Source organism: Bison bison, unplaced genomic scaffold (genome assembly GCF_000754665.1).
Source record: "Bison bison bison isolate TAMUID 2011002044 unplaced genomic scaffold, Bison_UMD1.0 scf7180017864289, whole genome shotgun sequence".
NCBI lineage: Eukaryota > Metazoa > Chordata > Mammalia > Artiodactyla > Bovidae > Bison > Bison bison.
This window is the reverse complement of record NW_011494861.1, coordinates 1,314,701-1,331,262: the sequence shown is the minus strand read 5'-3', so window position 1 is coordinate 1,331,262 and position 16,562 is coordinate 1,314,701. Positions and strand designations below refer to the sequence as shown.

The 16,562-nt window shown below is 44.3% G+C and overlaps 1 protein-coding gene across 1 annotated transcript in view; it reads left to right on the top strand.

The window, feature by feature from the left end:
• The window catches only part of VPS13D (vacuolar protein sorting 13 homolog D (S. cerevisiae)), a 274,572-nt gene that overhangs the window by 251,467 nt on the left and 6,543 nt on the right, over positions 1 to 16,562 (top strand). Inside the window, exon 69 of the mRNA XM_010850181.1 lies at positions 6,880 to 7,011. Within this exon, the coding sequence (XP_010848483.1) occupies positions 6,880 to 7,011 (132 nt within the window). The remainder of the gene's footprint in view (positions 1 to 6,879; positions 7,012 to 16,562) is intronic.

The following is a 16,562-nucleotide window of genomic DNA, read 5'->3' as shown; positions in this document are numbered from 1 at the left end:
TGGTGGTACCAGGACCCTGCCCAAGAGGCATCATGTCTTACCAGCAAAGGTGATGGTGAGCGGGGAAGCCAGAAGACAGTCCCAGGACGTCCCAGCCCTGACGGGCAAGAGCAGCCCTGACGGGCAAGAGCAGCCTGGAGGCTGATCTTTCTGCTCTGCTCCACATCTGCACCTCTTTTCTTAATGGAATCCCTTGTGCTGTAGGTTGAAAGGGGAAGATGGGCATGAGAAGACAAGATGCTATTTGAAACCCATTCAAGCAGCAAAAAAACGTTAGAAGCTAGACCAATGCTATCTAATACGCTATTTAAATTTGAGCACATTTAAAGGAAAAAATTTAAATTCTGTTCCTCAGTCACACTGGCCACATTTCAAGTGTCAGTAGCCACACATGGCCAGTGGCTGTGTGCTGGACAGTGCTCCCCTGGACAGTACCAAAAGTGCTGGAAAGGATACAGGTTACTAGGCTCTCTGAAACGCATTGCTGGTGGGAGTGTAAATTGTTTCAGCCTCTCTGAAAACAGTTTGAATTATCTTGTTAGCTGAACATTCATGCCCTGTGGTCTAGCAAACAGCTCCTAAGTATGTACCCAAAGAAACTCTTGTCGAGGTTCACCAGGAAACAGGTATAGGAATGTACACAGCAGCATTGTTTGTAGTAGCAAAACCTGGAAATACTCCATGTGCCATCAACAGGAAGCTGGATGAGTGATGGTCTGTTCATACAGTGGAATAATTATAAGCCAGTACAATAACTGAATTATAGCTGCACACAGAAGAGTGATTGAATCTTAACAATAGGACTTCAAGGAGGAAGAAGTAAGTCTGCAAACATAAGAAGGTAGTGCCATCCTTTTTCAGAAGCCCCAAACAATGAAAACCAGAAAATGTAACAAGACTATACCAGAGCATACTTTGAAATGTGATACGACTCCATGCAGAAGGAAAGTAAAGGAATGGTAAGTGCAAGATAGAGAGTAGTGGCTATCTCAGAAGAGGAAAAGGAAAGAGGAATGGGGATGGGGAGGAGAGGGAGAGGACCACACAGATAGACTCAAGGTATGGTCAGACAATGGGGTTTTCACACAAGGGATAGTGGTTTCACAGATGTTTATTATGTCATTTAAAATAAATAAAAAGCCAGTGATGATAGTGGGCCCTAAACTGAGGATAATGATGCGTCTAGTCCAGAAGTCCAGTTTAAAACAAAAAGAATGGAGTCCTTTCCTTCCAGATGCTAATAGGTTCATGGGAACATACAGGCAAGTGACTTAGGAACAGTGATCTAACTGGTTTTTTTGAACACCACTGAAGAACTATGGACAGAGTTTCGTGACATTATACAGGAAGCGGTGATCAAAACCATCCCCAAGAAAGAAATGCAAAAAGGCAAAATGATTGTCTGAGGAAGCCTTACAAATAGCTGAGAAAAGAAGAGAAGCAAAAGGCAAAGGAGAAAAGGAAAGATATATCCATCTGAATGCAGAGTTCCAAAGAATAGCAAGGAGAGATAAGAAAGCCTTCCTCAGTGATCAATGCAAAGAAATAGAGGAAAACAACAGAATGGGAAAGACTAGACATCTCTTCAAGAAAATTAGAGATACCAAGGGAACATTTCATGCAAAGATGGGCTCGATAAAGGACAGAAATGGTATGGACCTAACAAAAGCAGAAGATACTAAGAAGAGGTGGCAAGAATACACAGAAGAACTATACAAAAAAGATCTTCATGGCCCAGATAATGACAATGGTGTGATGACTCACCTAGAGCCAGACATCCTGGAGTGTGAGGTCAAGTGGGCCTTAGGAAGCATCACTATGAACAAAACTAGTGGAGGTGATGAAATTCCAGTTGAACTATTTCAAATCCTAAAAGATGATGCTGTGAAAATGTTGCACTCAATATGCTAGCAAATTTGGAAAACTCAACAATGGCCACAGGACTGCAAAAGGTCAATTTTCATTCCAATCCCAAAGAAAGGCAATGCCAAAGAATGTTCAAACAATCGCACAGTTGCAGTCATCTCACACACTAGCAAAGTAATGCTCAAAATTCTCCAAGCTAGGCTTCAATAGTATGTAAACTTCCAGATGTTCAAACTGGATTTAGAAAAGGCAGTGGAACCAGAGATCAAATTGCCAACATCCGTTGGGTCATCAAAAAAGCAAGAGAGTTCCAGAAAAACATCCACTTCTGCTTCATTGACTATGCTAAATCCTTTGTGCGGATCACAACTGTGGAAAATTCTTCAAGAGATGGGAATACCAGACCACCTTACCTTCCTCCTGAGGTCTGTATGCAGGCCAAGAAGCAACAGTTAGAACCGGACATGAAACAACAGACTGGTTCCAAATTGCTAAAGGCTGTATATTTTCACCCTGCTTATTTAACTTATATGCAGAGTACAGCATGTGAAATGCCGAGCTGGGTGAAGCACAAGCTGAAATCAAGATTGCCAAGAGAAATACCAATAACCCCAGATATGCAGATGATACCATGCTTATGGCAGAAAGTGAAGAGGAACTAAAGAGCCTCTTGATGAAAGTGAAAGAGGAGAGGGAAAAAGTTGGCTTAAACTCAACATTCAAAAAACAAATATCATGGCATCTGGTCCCATCACTTCATGGCAAATCAATGAGGAAACAATGGAAACAGAGAGACTTTATTTTCTTGGGCTCCAAAATCACTGCAGATGGTGACTGCAGCCATGAAATTACAAGATGCTTGCTCCTTGGGAGAAAAACTATGATCAACCTAGACAGCATATTAAAAAGCAGAGACATTACTTTACCGACAAAGGTCCATCTAGTCAGAGCTACAGTTTTTCCAGTAGTCATGTATGGATGTGAGAGTTGGACTATAAAGAAAGCTGAGCGCCGAAGAATTGATGCTTTTGAACTGTGGTGTTGGAGAAGACTCTTGAGAGTCCCTTGGACTGCAAGGAGATCCAACCAGTCCATTCTAAAGGAGATCAGCCCTGGGTGTTCTTTGGAAGGAATAATGCTAAAGCTGAAACTCCAGTACTTTGGCCACCTCATGCAAAGAGTTGACTCATTGGAAAAGACCCTGATGCTGGGAAAGATTGAAGGTGGGAAGAGAAGGGAACGACAGGATGAGATGGTTGGGTAGCATCACTGACTAGATGGACATGAGTTTGAGCAGGCTCTAGGAGTTGATGATGGACAGGAAAGCCTGGCGTGCTGCAGTCCATGGAGTCACAAAGAGACATGACTGAGCGACTGAACTGAGCTGAACTGTATTCCTGAATCCCAGAGTGAACAGATTTAGGATTGTGACATGTACAGTCATCCTGATCTCAAAGGGTTATGCTCGAATTTTTAGTGCCATGGTCAGTATATGAATAAAGCAGTTCCCATAACACATGAGGGCCTGCACTGAAGATGTCTCTTTAAACTTTCTGTTGGCTGAAGTCTGGAACTAAATTTTTTCACATGCAAATGGTTTTAACTCCTCCACTCCCCAGCCTCCCAACTTGGACCTCAGGAGGTTAACACTTTAATTAGGTTTCGGAGAAGTAGGAATCCTTTCTTGCCTACCAGCAATGATAAGGACGTAGGAGACTGTGGAAAGAATGCCTTTAATCCATCTCTGTTTCTAGTAAGAATATATGTCTAGATTGCCTCTTATGAACGGGACCTTCAGGAGACCACAAGGGTGACTCCGTGTCCTCCCTCCTGTGTCTGTGTGGACAGTGAGCCTTGAATGCCACAGCAAGCAGCTCCAGGCAGCAGGATCTGAACACTCCACAACAACCTGGAGTGAGGACCTGTTGGGGAGACAGATAAGAAAACTTAACAAACAGGCAGTGCATACCCATGAGGGAGCACATCTGGCATTCAGGTGTGTTTAGAGTTTGAAAGGTAGAAGATAATGCACTGGGCGTAGAGGGAAGAATGGATCACAGAACTCTGGGGACGGTGTGGAGGGAGGCTACCGAATCAAGACCATCTGTAGGCACCAGAGAGCTATTTGGTGACAATAGAGGGCCACTTACTTACATTCACAACTGTTCTGTGGTTGTTATTCATGGGATGTGGTTCTCAGAAGCGCAGATCCAGAAACGGGCCACCTCTCCTTGCCTGCTCTGGCTTCTCGGATCTCACCCAAGGAGGGCAGGACTCTCACTGAGTTTTCCCCTTCTTGGTAGCATGTTTTTTCCCTGCTTTGAATACTCATGAAAAGAATGTTTCTTCTAAGGAAAACATGTGTCAACAGAGATGTTACTGTCATGTCTCTGCCTTCATGCGCCTTCTTTGTTTTGACTAGTTGACTGGCCAGACACACCCTTGACCTTTCCCTCAGGAAGTTGGGATTTGAGCTGGTTCATATTCTGCTTTAATTTTGTTGGCTTTCAAAGCGGAGCATTCATGGTCTGTAATCTCTTCAGCAAAGTTTGCGTATCATCTCTCGTTTTTAGCTCAGTGGTCAAAGTGGCCTTTATACCTCTTCCCACCCCCACCTCCAAATGCCGTCATTCATCTATTCAGTTCATACTGCTGCTTCTCTACCATGAACCCAGGAATAAAACAAAATCCCTCCTCTCATGGCGCTTACATTCCAGGTGGAGAGCCAAGCAATAAGCAAATATTTTTATTTAAGTGGGATGTGAAGCAAATATATTTTGAGCTCATGGCCAATTTAACCTGACTTGTTTTTGAAACAACTTGCTGTGAGGAGAAGGACAGGAGTGGAAACAGAATAAGTTACAAAACTACTGGAGCAATCCATTCCAAATCCAGAGATCATTTATCAGTTACAAGAGCGATAGAGAAAGAGAGAGATTTGGGGCATGTGTGAAAGTTGAGCCTTCGATCCTCCCAGTAGATCCAGAAGGATGTAGGGAGAGGAGTCAGGATGCAGCCTTATACTGAAAGACGTAGGTGAGCACGCCTGGCAGGCCTCCTGAGGGCCTTTGGGCTTCGGCCACGGCACCCAGGCCTCTTCCAGGAGCTTCAGGGGTGATAGGATAGGAAGCCTGACTTGAGGAAAAGATGTGTTTTTAGCCTGTCCTAGACAGTGTTTGAAACGACGGTAGATGTTTCACTGGACCAGGAGATAAGAACAGAACTCAGTTACCTGGAAAAGCACTGCACACTCCTTCCCCTGGTTTCTCTCCCACGCAGTGTTTTGCCAGCATCCTTACAACAACAGTTGTCTGGCGTCTGTGTGAAGGGTTAATGGCAGCCCTCTCTGCTGCCCTCCATATTTTCAGTCAGTTGCATGCTCAGTCACTCAGTTCATGTGTGACTCTTTGTGACCCCATGGACTGCAGCCTGCCAGCCTCCTCTGTCCATGGGATTTTCCAAGCAAGAATACTGGAGTGGGTTGCCATTTCCTTCTCCAGGGAATTTTCCTGACCCAGAGATCGAACCCCTGTCTCCTATGTCTCCTTCATTGGCAGGAGTCACCTGGGGAGCCCCCTTCAGTCAGTTGTTGGGATCTAAATAACCAGCAGTGGGCCTCAGTCTTAAAGAAGGAATTGAGACTGTGCACAGCAGGAGTATGTGAATATATCTTGTAATTAAAATTGGGTGTGTTTTTTTTTTTTACCCATTCCCTTGGTGCAGATGATCAAAACTTCTTTTTAGTCTCACTCGGAGAACACAATTAGTAGTGTATTCTTGGGGCATCCTTTTTACTGAACTTTTTATAAAATTAATCACTGGATTTCTGGTTTCCAAGCCCAAATCAAGCATTACCCAGGTATGGAGGTTGAGCCCACGTGGCCTGGTAGGTGGAGTGTTGGCGTGGGCCTGGGAGGGCTTTTGAGTTGTCCTATCTTTACATCTCACCCATGGTGTGGCCTGTGGCAAATTTCTGCTTCTGTCCCTGTGTTTTTACCCTGATTTGCCTACCAGGCACTTTCCTGCCCCTGCAAGTAAGTCTCTTAGTTCATGATTCAGGAGTGGCAAGCCTCAGCCTCTCATTTAGATGTGTCTAGAGAGGGGTGTTTTGCTTCACTGGAATCCAGGAACAAATAATGAAAAGTACACCAAGTACAAGGCCGAGGACAGACCAGGCACACTCTTATCAGTCATCTGAAATATGCACAGCCTTTCCAAGACAAATATGGACTCCTGTTTCTAGGAAAACACCAGAAAGTACTTATCAATTACCCTGTATATGGTTTGTGGAAAAAGACAACACCAGCCTACCCTGAAAGCCATAGCAAAGCAGATTCCTCTGGGCAACCGACAGCTGAAGACCGTGAGTTGGAGCCCAGCCTGTGGCCTGGGACTGGTCCACGGAGTCTCTCTCCTCCCTCCTGCGATGCCTGTGTCCCTCCCCGACACCAGGCAGCTGAGCTCCTCCTAGAAGATGGGGAGCCTGATGTGTTCTCACTCACAGTCAAACCTCTCACACTTCTTCCTGACCTTTTCCAAGTCCAGAGGTGTCTCTCCAGAAGAGATCCCTAGAAAAACAGAGGGTGACCCAGAGTAAGTTCAATAATAATAACAGGGACAAGAGTCACCATTGGTGGATAGCCCGCATTCTGTCCAGCCCAGGCTTGATGGGCATAGTTTTGTTTGATCCTCACAGCCATCCTGCAAGGTAGGTACTGTCATCCCATTTTACAGAGAGAACTAGAACTGGGGGTTGAAGAAGTGAACTGACTTGCCCATGATCACGTGTCTAGGAAATGGCAACGGTGAAGTTCTTGTTCAAAACTGGAGATTTTAACCACTTTCTTCCAAGTGCATTCACGGTGGGTACTGAATGTGGGTTTAATGCTGGTCAGCAGATTTAGAGCATGTCCTGTATGAAGTGGTGTTTTTATCTCAGACAAGGAAGGAAGGGAAGTCATTTTAGCATTAGCATGTAACCTCTTTGCTTTTCTGTCCACCTTCCCACCCTAGGACTCAAGCACAGAGGGTACGGAAGCCACGCTGCTGCACAGGGCCCCAGGGCCTGCTTCCTCGCTACTCGGAGAGCCAGGCAGAGGGCCAGGAGCAGCTCTTCAAACTAACAGACAACATACAAGATGAATTGTGAGTTGCGTCCATGGGAAACCAGCCTTTTTGGTTCACCAGGTCATCTTCTCTGTCTCTGCGTCTGAGAAGTTTCTGTCCATTTCTGAGTATCATCATGACTCTGAGGCCTGGGAACTGGTCAGAGATTCCTTGGCCCAGATGGGTTTTTGTTTTGTTTTGTTTTCCTGCCACACCAGACAGCATGTAGAATCCTAGTTCCCCAATCAGGGATTGAACCCATGCACCCTGCATTGAAAGTAAGGAGTCCCAGTCACTGGACTACAGGGAAAGTCCCAAGCCCAGATGTTTTGTACGTTTAGATGTAACAGTGCTTCTCAAACTGAATTCCACAGCAGGACCTTAATGTTGGCATTCTCTTTCTAATTAGTTCAAAGAGAGAAGATAAAATGTTCTCAATCCAAAGATTTTTTCTTGCCCTGTAAAATTTTCCTAAACTTTGGTGTGCTATTGTTGGCAGAAGAATGCTAGTTAAAACAAAACAGATTAACAAATAACAAACAACTAGTAGCTGAAAATTTTGGAAATGCAACGTTCTTAAGGTTGTTTTGCTACTCTTGAATGTGGAACCTTATATACTTAGGATCTTGTTATAATTTCAGTTAGTGAAGTTTTTCCTAATTGATATGTTTATTGTTGTGGAGTCGCTAACTCATATCCGACTCTTTGTGACCCCATGGACTGCAGCACACCAGGCTCCTCTGTCCTCCACTATCTCCTAGAGTTTGCTCAAACTCATGTCCATTGAGTCAGTGAGTATGCTGTTTAACCATCTCATCCTCTATTGTCCCCTTCTCCTCTTACCCTCAATCTTTCCCAGTATCAGGGTCTTTTCCAATGAGTCGGCTCTTCACATTAGGTGGCCAAAGTATTGGAGTTTCAGCTTCAGCCTCAGCCCTTCCAATGAATATTCAGGGTTGATTTCCTTTAGGATTGACTGGTTTGATCTCCTTGTAATCCAAGGGACTCTCAAGAGTCTTCTCCAGGTGATATGATAGAATTCAGTATATCACTTTTTTGCAATATTCTTCCTTTAACACAAAATGCTCTATAACCTAAATAGATGTTAGAATCACCAGTCCAAAGAAAGCAGTTAGTTCTGCCCTAATAAATAGCAAAATGCTAGTTTAATTTCTTCGAATGCTTATTTATCTCAGGATAAACAAGGTAAGGAGGGTTTAGGACCATAAGGGGTTTTGGGGGGGTTTTTTTGGTTGATGAAAGGGTATCTGAAGTAGAAGTTAGCTCTTCAAAGAGTCTTCAGTGTCGTTGTTACTGATGTGTTAAGCTGACCTCATCTTATAGTTTCGTAGCAGTATTTGAATGGGAATATCGAAAGTCAAATCCAGAATTCATGTGTTGCTTACTGCATAGGAAGGCATCTTCCTGGATGTGATTTTTTGTAATTCAAACTCCCTTTGTTACTGGAAGGTCTCTCAGTGATGGAGATGTATGACATTATGGTAGTCAGCTCAGGCTGCTAAAAACCAAATACCACAGACCAAGTGGCTTAAACAACAGAAAGTTGTTTGTCATAGTATTGAGGCTGGGAAGTCCAAGATCAAGGTGCCGACTGATTTGGTTCCTGGTGAAGGCTGTCTTTCCAGCTTGCAGATGGCCACCTTCTGGCTGTGTCCTCATATGGCAGAGAGAGGCTGAGCCGGATCTCTGATGTCTCCTATAAAGACACTAATCATAGAGAATCAGGGCCCCACCCTTATGACCTCATTAAAAGAAAAAAAGAACCTTTATTTTTTTAATTATTTATTTTAGTTGGAGGTTAATTACTTTGCAATATTGTGATGGTTTCTGTCATACATTAATATGAATCAGCCACGAGTATACATGTGTCACCCCCATCCTGAAACCCCTTTCCATCACCCTCCCTACCCTATCCCTCTGGGTTGTCCCAGAGCACCAGCTTTGGGTGCCCTGCTTCATGCATTGAACTCACATGGGTCATCTGTTTTACATATGGTAATGTACATGTTTCAATGCTATTCTCTCAAATCATCCCACCCTCGCCTTCTCCCACTGAGTCCAAAAGTCTGTTCTTTACATCTGTGTCTCCTTGCTGCCTTGCATGTAGAATCATCATTACCATCTTTCTAAATTCCATGCATATGCATTAATATATAGTATTTGTCTTTCTCTTTTTTACTTACTTCACTGTATAATAAGCTCCATTTTTATCTGCCTCATTAGAACTGACTCAAATGTGTTCCTTTTTATAAATGAGTAATATTCCATTGTGTGTATGTGCCATAACTTCCTTATCCATTCATCTGCTGATGAACATCTAGGTTGCTTCCGTATCCTGACTATTGTAAATAGTGCTACTATGAACGTTGGGGTACATGTGTCTCTTTCAATTCTGGTTTCCTTGGGGTGTATGCCCAGCAGTGGAACTACTGGGCCTTATGACCTCATTTAACCTTCATTTCCTCCCATGCTCCATACAGTCACACTGGGGTGAGGTCGTCAACGTGGGAACTTGGTGGGGACATAATTCTGTCCATAGCATATGTCTGTCTACTCTTTTAGTCTAGCCTTAGCTCTGGCCATCGTGCCAATAGCCAAAATCCCCTGCGTTTCACTCCAGAAAGGACTTTATATTCCTGCCCTCCTTGGGTGAGTATCTGGTGCCATCACTGCCCTTTATACACTTTACTGATGGAACTTTTCACCTTTGGATTGGAGGCTCAGAGAGTCATTCCTCAAGTCTAGTGAGACATGGTACAGAGTCTACTAGCATGGTGGCCCCATGAGGGCCTCAGTTTCTGTCTGATCCATTCACTGAAGAATCCTCAGTATGTGGAACAGTAGATGGCACTTATTAGGGACTCAACAGATATTTGCTGAATGCATGAGAGTTGGATGGTTATTGTACATTGTGCTTTTAATTTTCTCTCCTGCTCACCCTTCCTCAGGCTTCCCTGATAGCTCAGTTGGTAAAGAATCTACCTGCAATGCAGGAGACCCTGGTTCAATTCCTAGGTCAGGAAGATCCACTGGAGAAGGGATCGGCTACCCATTCCAATTGTTCTGGGCTTCCCTTGTGGCTCAGCTGGCAAAGAATCCACCTGCAATGTAGGAGACCTGGGTTCGATCCCCGGATTGGGAAGATCCTCTGGAGAAGGGAAAGTCTACCCACTCCAGTATTCTTGTCTAGAAAATTCCATGGACTTTATAGTCCATGGGGTCACAAAGAGTCAGACATGAGTTGACTGAGCAACTTTCACTTTCACTCACCCTTCCTCAAGTCAAACCGTATCTGGTCCTCATGAAATTCATTTTCAATACAATGATATATGCCAGAAACATAAGGAGAAATTGTGTAGCATGGCTAACATAGGATTGCTCCCAGTGAAATACAAGCATTGAGCACAGAGCCATGGAAAACTGGAAGCCGGAATCAAAATGAAGTCAGTAAAACAGATTTCATGAAACTCTTGGAATTCATAAGAACTCAGAGAAGATGTTGGCATGAATGACTTCTGACTCTTAAGATGAAAACCATGTGTTGCTACCCCAGCTTGTGTTAAATCTTGCCCATGTACACTGGAGGAGCCACGTGACCATAGTCTTCCACAGTGTACAAGGCAGGAGTCATCGGGAAACCTGGCACATATTTCTCTGAAGTGTCCTCAGTGGTCAGGCTGGGTCTTCATGTTGGAGGCATCACTTTGCAAAAAAAGGGGTTTTCAAGAAAAGCACAGGAGCGCCATAATATACCTCTGACTTTTATCCTAGAATCCTAATTAAAAACATGCTTAAAGACCTAATTATTTGCATATTTTCCTCCAGAGTTAACCCCTTAAAAGGATCTTTAATACCTTGCTCTACTGTTCTAACTAAATGTTTCCACATTTTTTTCCAGTTAGACTCACTGTTTCACTTCTGGAAAATATTGTGTAATTACTTCCCGATGCCATGAAAACCCCACAGAGTCCACAATGCTGTGGTTACTTCAACTTTGTTCTCCCAGATCAAGTTGCATTTAATTTTTTATTTTATTCAATTAATTAGTATTAAAAGGATAGTTGCTGACATATGATTTAAGGTCTGGTTCACTGTAAAGGCTTGAGTTTCTAATGAATCCAGTATTAACTCTGATATGTTGCAAAATTGCCATCACTTTCCATCTTTCTTAATTTTGGTTCTGAAATCGGATTCTGGGTTAAAATGATGGTAAAGGCAAATTTGTCCTATCAGATTACATTAATTTTTCTCTGTAACTGGTGTCTAGTATGTAGCCAGACACCTCATTTTCATTAAAAGAAAAAGAAAAAAGTACCTATTTTATTTCCAATACACCATCACAGACCAGATTCCATACTAGCAATGTAAGCACTAGGGTAGTTCTTCACCTTTTCCAAAAACTAAGTAGTTGTCATCACACACTGTTTTTTTGAGTTTATTTGACAACTTGATTGTATTTTTTTAATGTAGTTTTAGGAAATAATATTTGTGAGGTTTTTTTTTAAGATATTATTCAGTGCTTTAAAGAAAGAATATTTAAGTTCTCTATCTCGGTTTTAATAGTTTGATAGATGTACTTAAATATATTTGATTTCCTTTGTAATCCTAAGCATTTTATGCGTTTAAAATCAACATTATCCTTAGAAAGGAATTGTGGGCCTCCCCACAGTGCCAACAGGGGGAAAGGAGGGTCCATGATCCAAAAATGTTAAGAACGCCTGTTCTGATTAGGAGCCTTTCTAGATGTTTGAAATTTTTAACTATTCAAAATTATTAATTATTTGAGTGTCAGTAGGTTGCGCATAGGTAAAGAATCGTCCTGCCAATGCTGGAGACATAGGTTCCATCCCTGGGTCGGGAACATCCCCTGGAGAAGGAAATGGCAACCCACTCCAATTATTCTTGCCTGGAAAAACCCATGCATGGACAGAGGAGCCTGGCAGGCTGCAGTCCATGGGGTCACAAAGAGCTGGACATGTTTGAGCACAACACAACACAACATGTGTGTTCCATAAACGTTAAAAGCTCCTGTTCTAATTAGAAATTAGGAGCCTTTCTAGATGTTTGACATTTTTAATTATTCAAAATTATTCTTTATTTTTTAGTATTGTGACACTGCTAACAAAGAGAGTCCTTATCCTTTAGACAAATACACAGGTTTATTTACAGAGAAGAGAAGAAGTAAGGAATTAACAGCAACAATTAAGCATCCTCAAGGGGCAGCTAGACCTGGAAAGTGGCTCCACATGACAGGGTTCCTGTATGTGACCTTGAAGGTGGTGTTTGTCTTTGGGGGAAACTTGAAAATCACGCACAGGAGGCCCCTTGAATCTAAGCAGCACCTTGGAGACTCACCCTGTGTCACTTGATCTCAGCTGAGTCAGGCTGCTTCCTTGTCCCTTTGGGTTATGCACTCAATTCTATCTGTTTGTCTACTCCTCCTCTTTTTTTTTTTAATTCAAGAAAGTATAAAAAGGAAAACAAAAATAGCCTATAAACCCACTGGCCAGATTAGTCCTTTCTCTTTCTGATGAAATAAACTCATGTGCACAGTTATTAGCAAATTCAAAGAGTACAGAAAAAATCAAGAATAAAATTCTCCTTTCTTGCCCCCTTTGTATGCATACTGTGATATTTGATATATATACTCTTCTTAAGAAACTGCATATAGAAATAGAAGTTAGAACACTTTTATCTGAGCACAGGTTATATTGTTTATTCTAATAAACAGTATAATTTAATTTAACAGCATATAATTATAAATAAAAACCATAAAGTAATATATGCAATCTCAAAACAAAAATAAAAAGATCAGACATTTTGAGGAGTGGGATAGAGTTCATTGCTTGCATTTTCTGAACCAGGAAATTATCTGTCAATAATCATTGACACTCCTGGAATAAGACAGCTCCCGACTCTTCTGACTGTGAAATGCCTGTAAAGTGTGGAATAAACAGATATATAAATATTAAAAAAGTTGATAAAAACAAACAAAACCCCAAGAGAGTGGGAAAAAAAAGAAAGAAAATCGGTTGAAAAAGGTAATTGAATCAACTGGCAAATTTCTCTCCCCCTAAGGAGCAAATCAGTTGGTCATGAACCTCTTTCCCCTCGGCCTCTTAGAGGGACACAACATTTCTCCAACCTGCCGAAGTGAGGACTTGTAGACTCGCAAGGAGACCTTCTCCACAGGATCAGGATAACCTGGCGTTGTTGTCAGCAGAAGAAAGAAATAACAACAGCCACCCTGGTTGGGCATGTAGATTGGTTCTAGTCATCACGGTGGCCCCTGAGAGGAGGTATGGTGATCCTCACTCTACACATGACAGCAGGCAGCTCTGAGCCAAGCCTTGTGGCTGGTGACAGGCAGAGCCAGCTGTCACTGAGGATCGGCCGGTCCCAATGGCACACTGGCCACCATACTTGGAAATGACATTACTACCTGCCACATAGTGAGAGGGCTGAAGCTGTTGTTGACAGCAACTTTGGTGTTTGTGGTTTGGGACGCTGTTCTTCATAGCGGAGCTGCTTCTGCAGTGTTGAACCTTGCTGGGCTCGCCCACTATTAGAACCCGTCATCTTGGAGAGGTGTAAGCCACGTGTCACAGCCTTCCTTTCTCTGAGAAGAAACTTTCTGAAGTTGGTCCCAAGGTCAAAACATCCTCTTTCTTCCCTTAAAGGAGAGTTATAAGTGAAACTTTTAACCAAAGTCTAAAAATCCTGATTTTCTTTTTTTTTATAGAATCGTCCCTAGTGTCCACAGAACACCAGATGTCTTTCTGGTTCTCCGTATTTGAAGGGTACGACTTACCCAGAGGCTGTGTGTCTCTGGCCACAGTTTTTCACCCTCCCTCCTTCTGAGTTAATAACAGGTCAGAGGGTAGAAGGACACACTCAGGGTCCACCTGAGGCCACATGGCTTTTCTTCCCATGTCATCCTACAATGGTTTGTAATAGTCACCCATTCATGGGCCAAGAGCAGCCTACGTGAAGCGAGGGGAGTGTGGGTGTGTTTGGACTTGGCTTGTGTGAGGCCTTTGCCTCTCGAGTGACACAAAGGAAAGGAGCTCAGGCCTTCTGCAGGGGACAGCCAGGCAGGGAGGGGGATGCCACGCTGTGACAACGAAGTGACAGAGGTGGTGAATGAGACGAGAAGTGCTGGGAGCGCTCATGGGTTCAGCTTCTCTTGTCCCCTCGAGTTTTGGTTCCTCTCTCTCCATGACAGATTTGGGGTTGGTCTCCCTTACAGGAAGGGACCCATAATCTGGAGCTCAGTTTTAATTATTCTTTGTTGTGGTTTCTAGACTTCGTGTGTATGTGTGTGTAATATATGCTATTATGATGAAACCCAAAGTGTTAGTTCTTGGTTGTGAAAGTTCCAGGGAAGCGTTGAGAAGAAAATGGAGGGAGAGACGGCTATTGGCTAAGTCGGTGTCCAGGTTCTTGCTCAGACCGAGGGCTGTGACCCTGGCACTCTGGCTGAGTCCCCACTGTCTCCCTCTCCCCTCCTCTCAGTTATACCCTTGGCTCCAATCTGCTTTTGGTTTGAAAAGACTAGAACACGTCATGTAAATGTCCAGAACTTACTGTCTGTATTAGCTGCAGGATATGAATGGGCTCCTGGGCTCACAGAAGAGAGATATGTGCGGATTTACAAACCGTTCCCCTCCCCTCACATTTCTATAATGGACATGAATTCTTTTGACATTGAATTTTGGCTGTGAGTTTACTGACTTTGTGATGGAAGCTGGTGGGTAGCATCATCTCTCTCAGATGAAGAAACTGAGACACAAAGACAGCAGCTGGCCCTGCCAGAGCTGCCTCACCCAGGGGGTCTCCCTGCCCACTCAGCATGTGTCCCCTCCACCATGTGGGATGGCTCTGAGTCAAGCATCCCAGCTCAGAGCCACCCTTTGTCCTCCCTTCCACCCAGAAGTTGTGCTGGCTGGACAGAGGACTTGCACCATCTGTGGCCTCTTAGAAGGAAATCTGTTTTAAAGAGGCCCACTATGGAGAGGGCTCTAATAATGTCAACCACCCAGGTGAGGGGTATCAGAACAGCTGCCCCGATGGAAAGACCTCAGCCCTCTTAGAGGCTGTGCATAAATGTCAGCATCAGCAGGTACCAAACAGGAGAGGGGAGACGTGGACGATGGGACAGAAGTTCTGCCTCCTGTGCTGGACCAGATGAAAGAGAACAGTCCTCAACTGGATTTTTAATGTCCATCCTGCCCTCGCCCTAATCGTGGTGGCTGGCTCTGGGGAGCTCCCCTTAGAACCTGTTCCAGCCTCAGTCACCACGTGCCCAGCCCACCCATGCTCAGAAGCCCTGGGCCATTTTCAGTTTTTAAGCTAGTTTTCTGGCAAGTTCCAGCCAGCCCCCAGTCCTTCCCTTCTGTGTCAGGAAGCTTTTATCATCTCTGTCTGTCTCTTTCTCTCACCTTGTCTTCCACTGGACCAGCCATCTGAGATTTCACTCGGCCTCTTTAAGTAGTGCTGTTGCCCCCTGGACACCATCCGAGCCTGGGATGTGGGAAATTCTCTGCTGAGTGGCCTGAACACCAAAAGCTGCTGGGTATTTCTCCTTTTGGCATTGAGACTTTACAAGTCTACATTCTTGGCATTGCCAACCAGTCAGAATAGAACAATAAACCCCAATTTTTTGTCATGTGAGGCTACAATTAAAATGGCAGCTGGAACCAGGCAGAATTTTACTGAGTGCTAAGGGGGTGGCCGACTCAGTGGTGGGTGCTCAGGGAGACATGGGAGGGGGTGGACTTTAAGAATACATCAGCTTAGCCAGAGAGCTGCATACTTATCCAGGACACACAATGAGAACAAACCAGTGCTTAGCAGTGCTCTTGAAGGTAAGCAAGGAAGCATTCAAAAGTGGGAGCGGGGTTGAGTGTTTCTGGGGAAGCTTCAGAGAGAAGTTGGAGCCCGTGAGTCCTCAGGCTTGAGGAGGAGGTGGGAGGGATAAGGCATGAGGTGTGTTCAGAGTCGGGGGCTGTCTGAGCCCAGAGGCAGGCGGGCGCCTGGAGCCAACTTGGGATGGAGAGGGAACCAGCCTGTCCAGCTATGGGCAGGCCTGCTCTGTCCCATCAGAGTTTGGCGACCGCTGACCCCAGAACAAAGCCATCCTGGGACCCAGTCCCCAAGCCGTTCCAGGGGAGCTGTGGCTCCGAGCAACTGCGATGTGGCAATTCCTCTCAGGACATCGGATCCCAGGGGGCCAGGGCCTGACAGCCAGCCTCTCGTCAGCTCTTAGTATTCCTGCCGTCTTTCCCTGTTCCCCAAAGTGGCCGCTCCATTGTGGAAGGCTGTCACAAGAGGCGGAGGAGGCAGCCAGGCCTGGGAGGGCTGTCACAGCCGTTTCCAAGGGTCACTGCTCTTCATTGTAGCCTAGCTGAGAGCTTTGACGCGCATAAATTCCCACTTTAAATCCGCGGCTCCAGGGAAGGAGATTTCTTTTATTTTTTTCCTGAGTGGCCTCAAAGCCTCTAGAATTGATGACTGAGAGTTATGAAAATCAGGATTATAGCTTTCCCTGAGAAAGCACACTTCCTAAC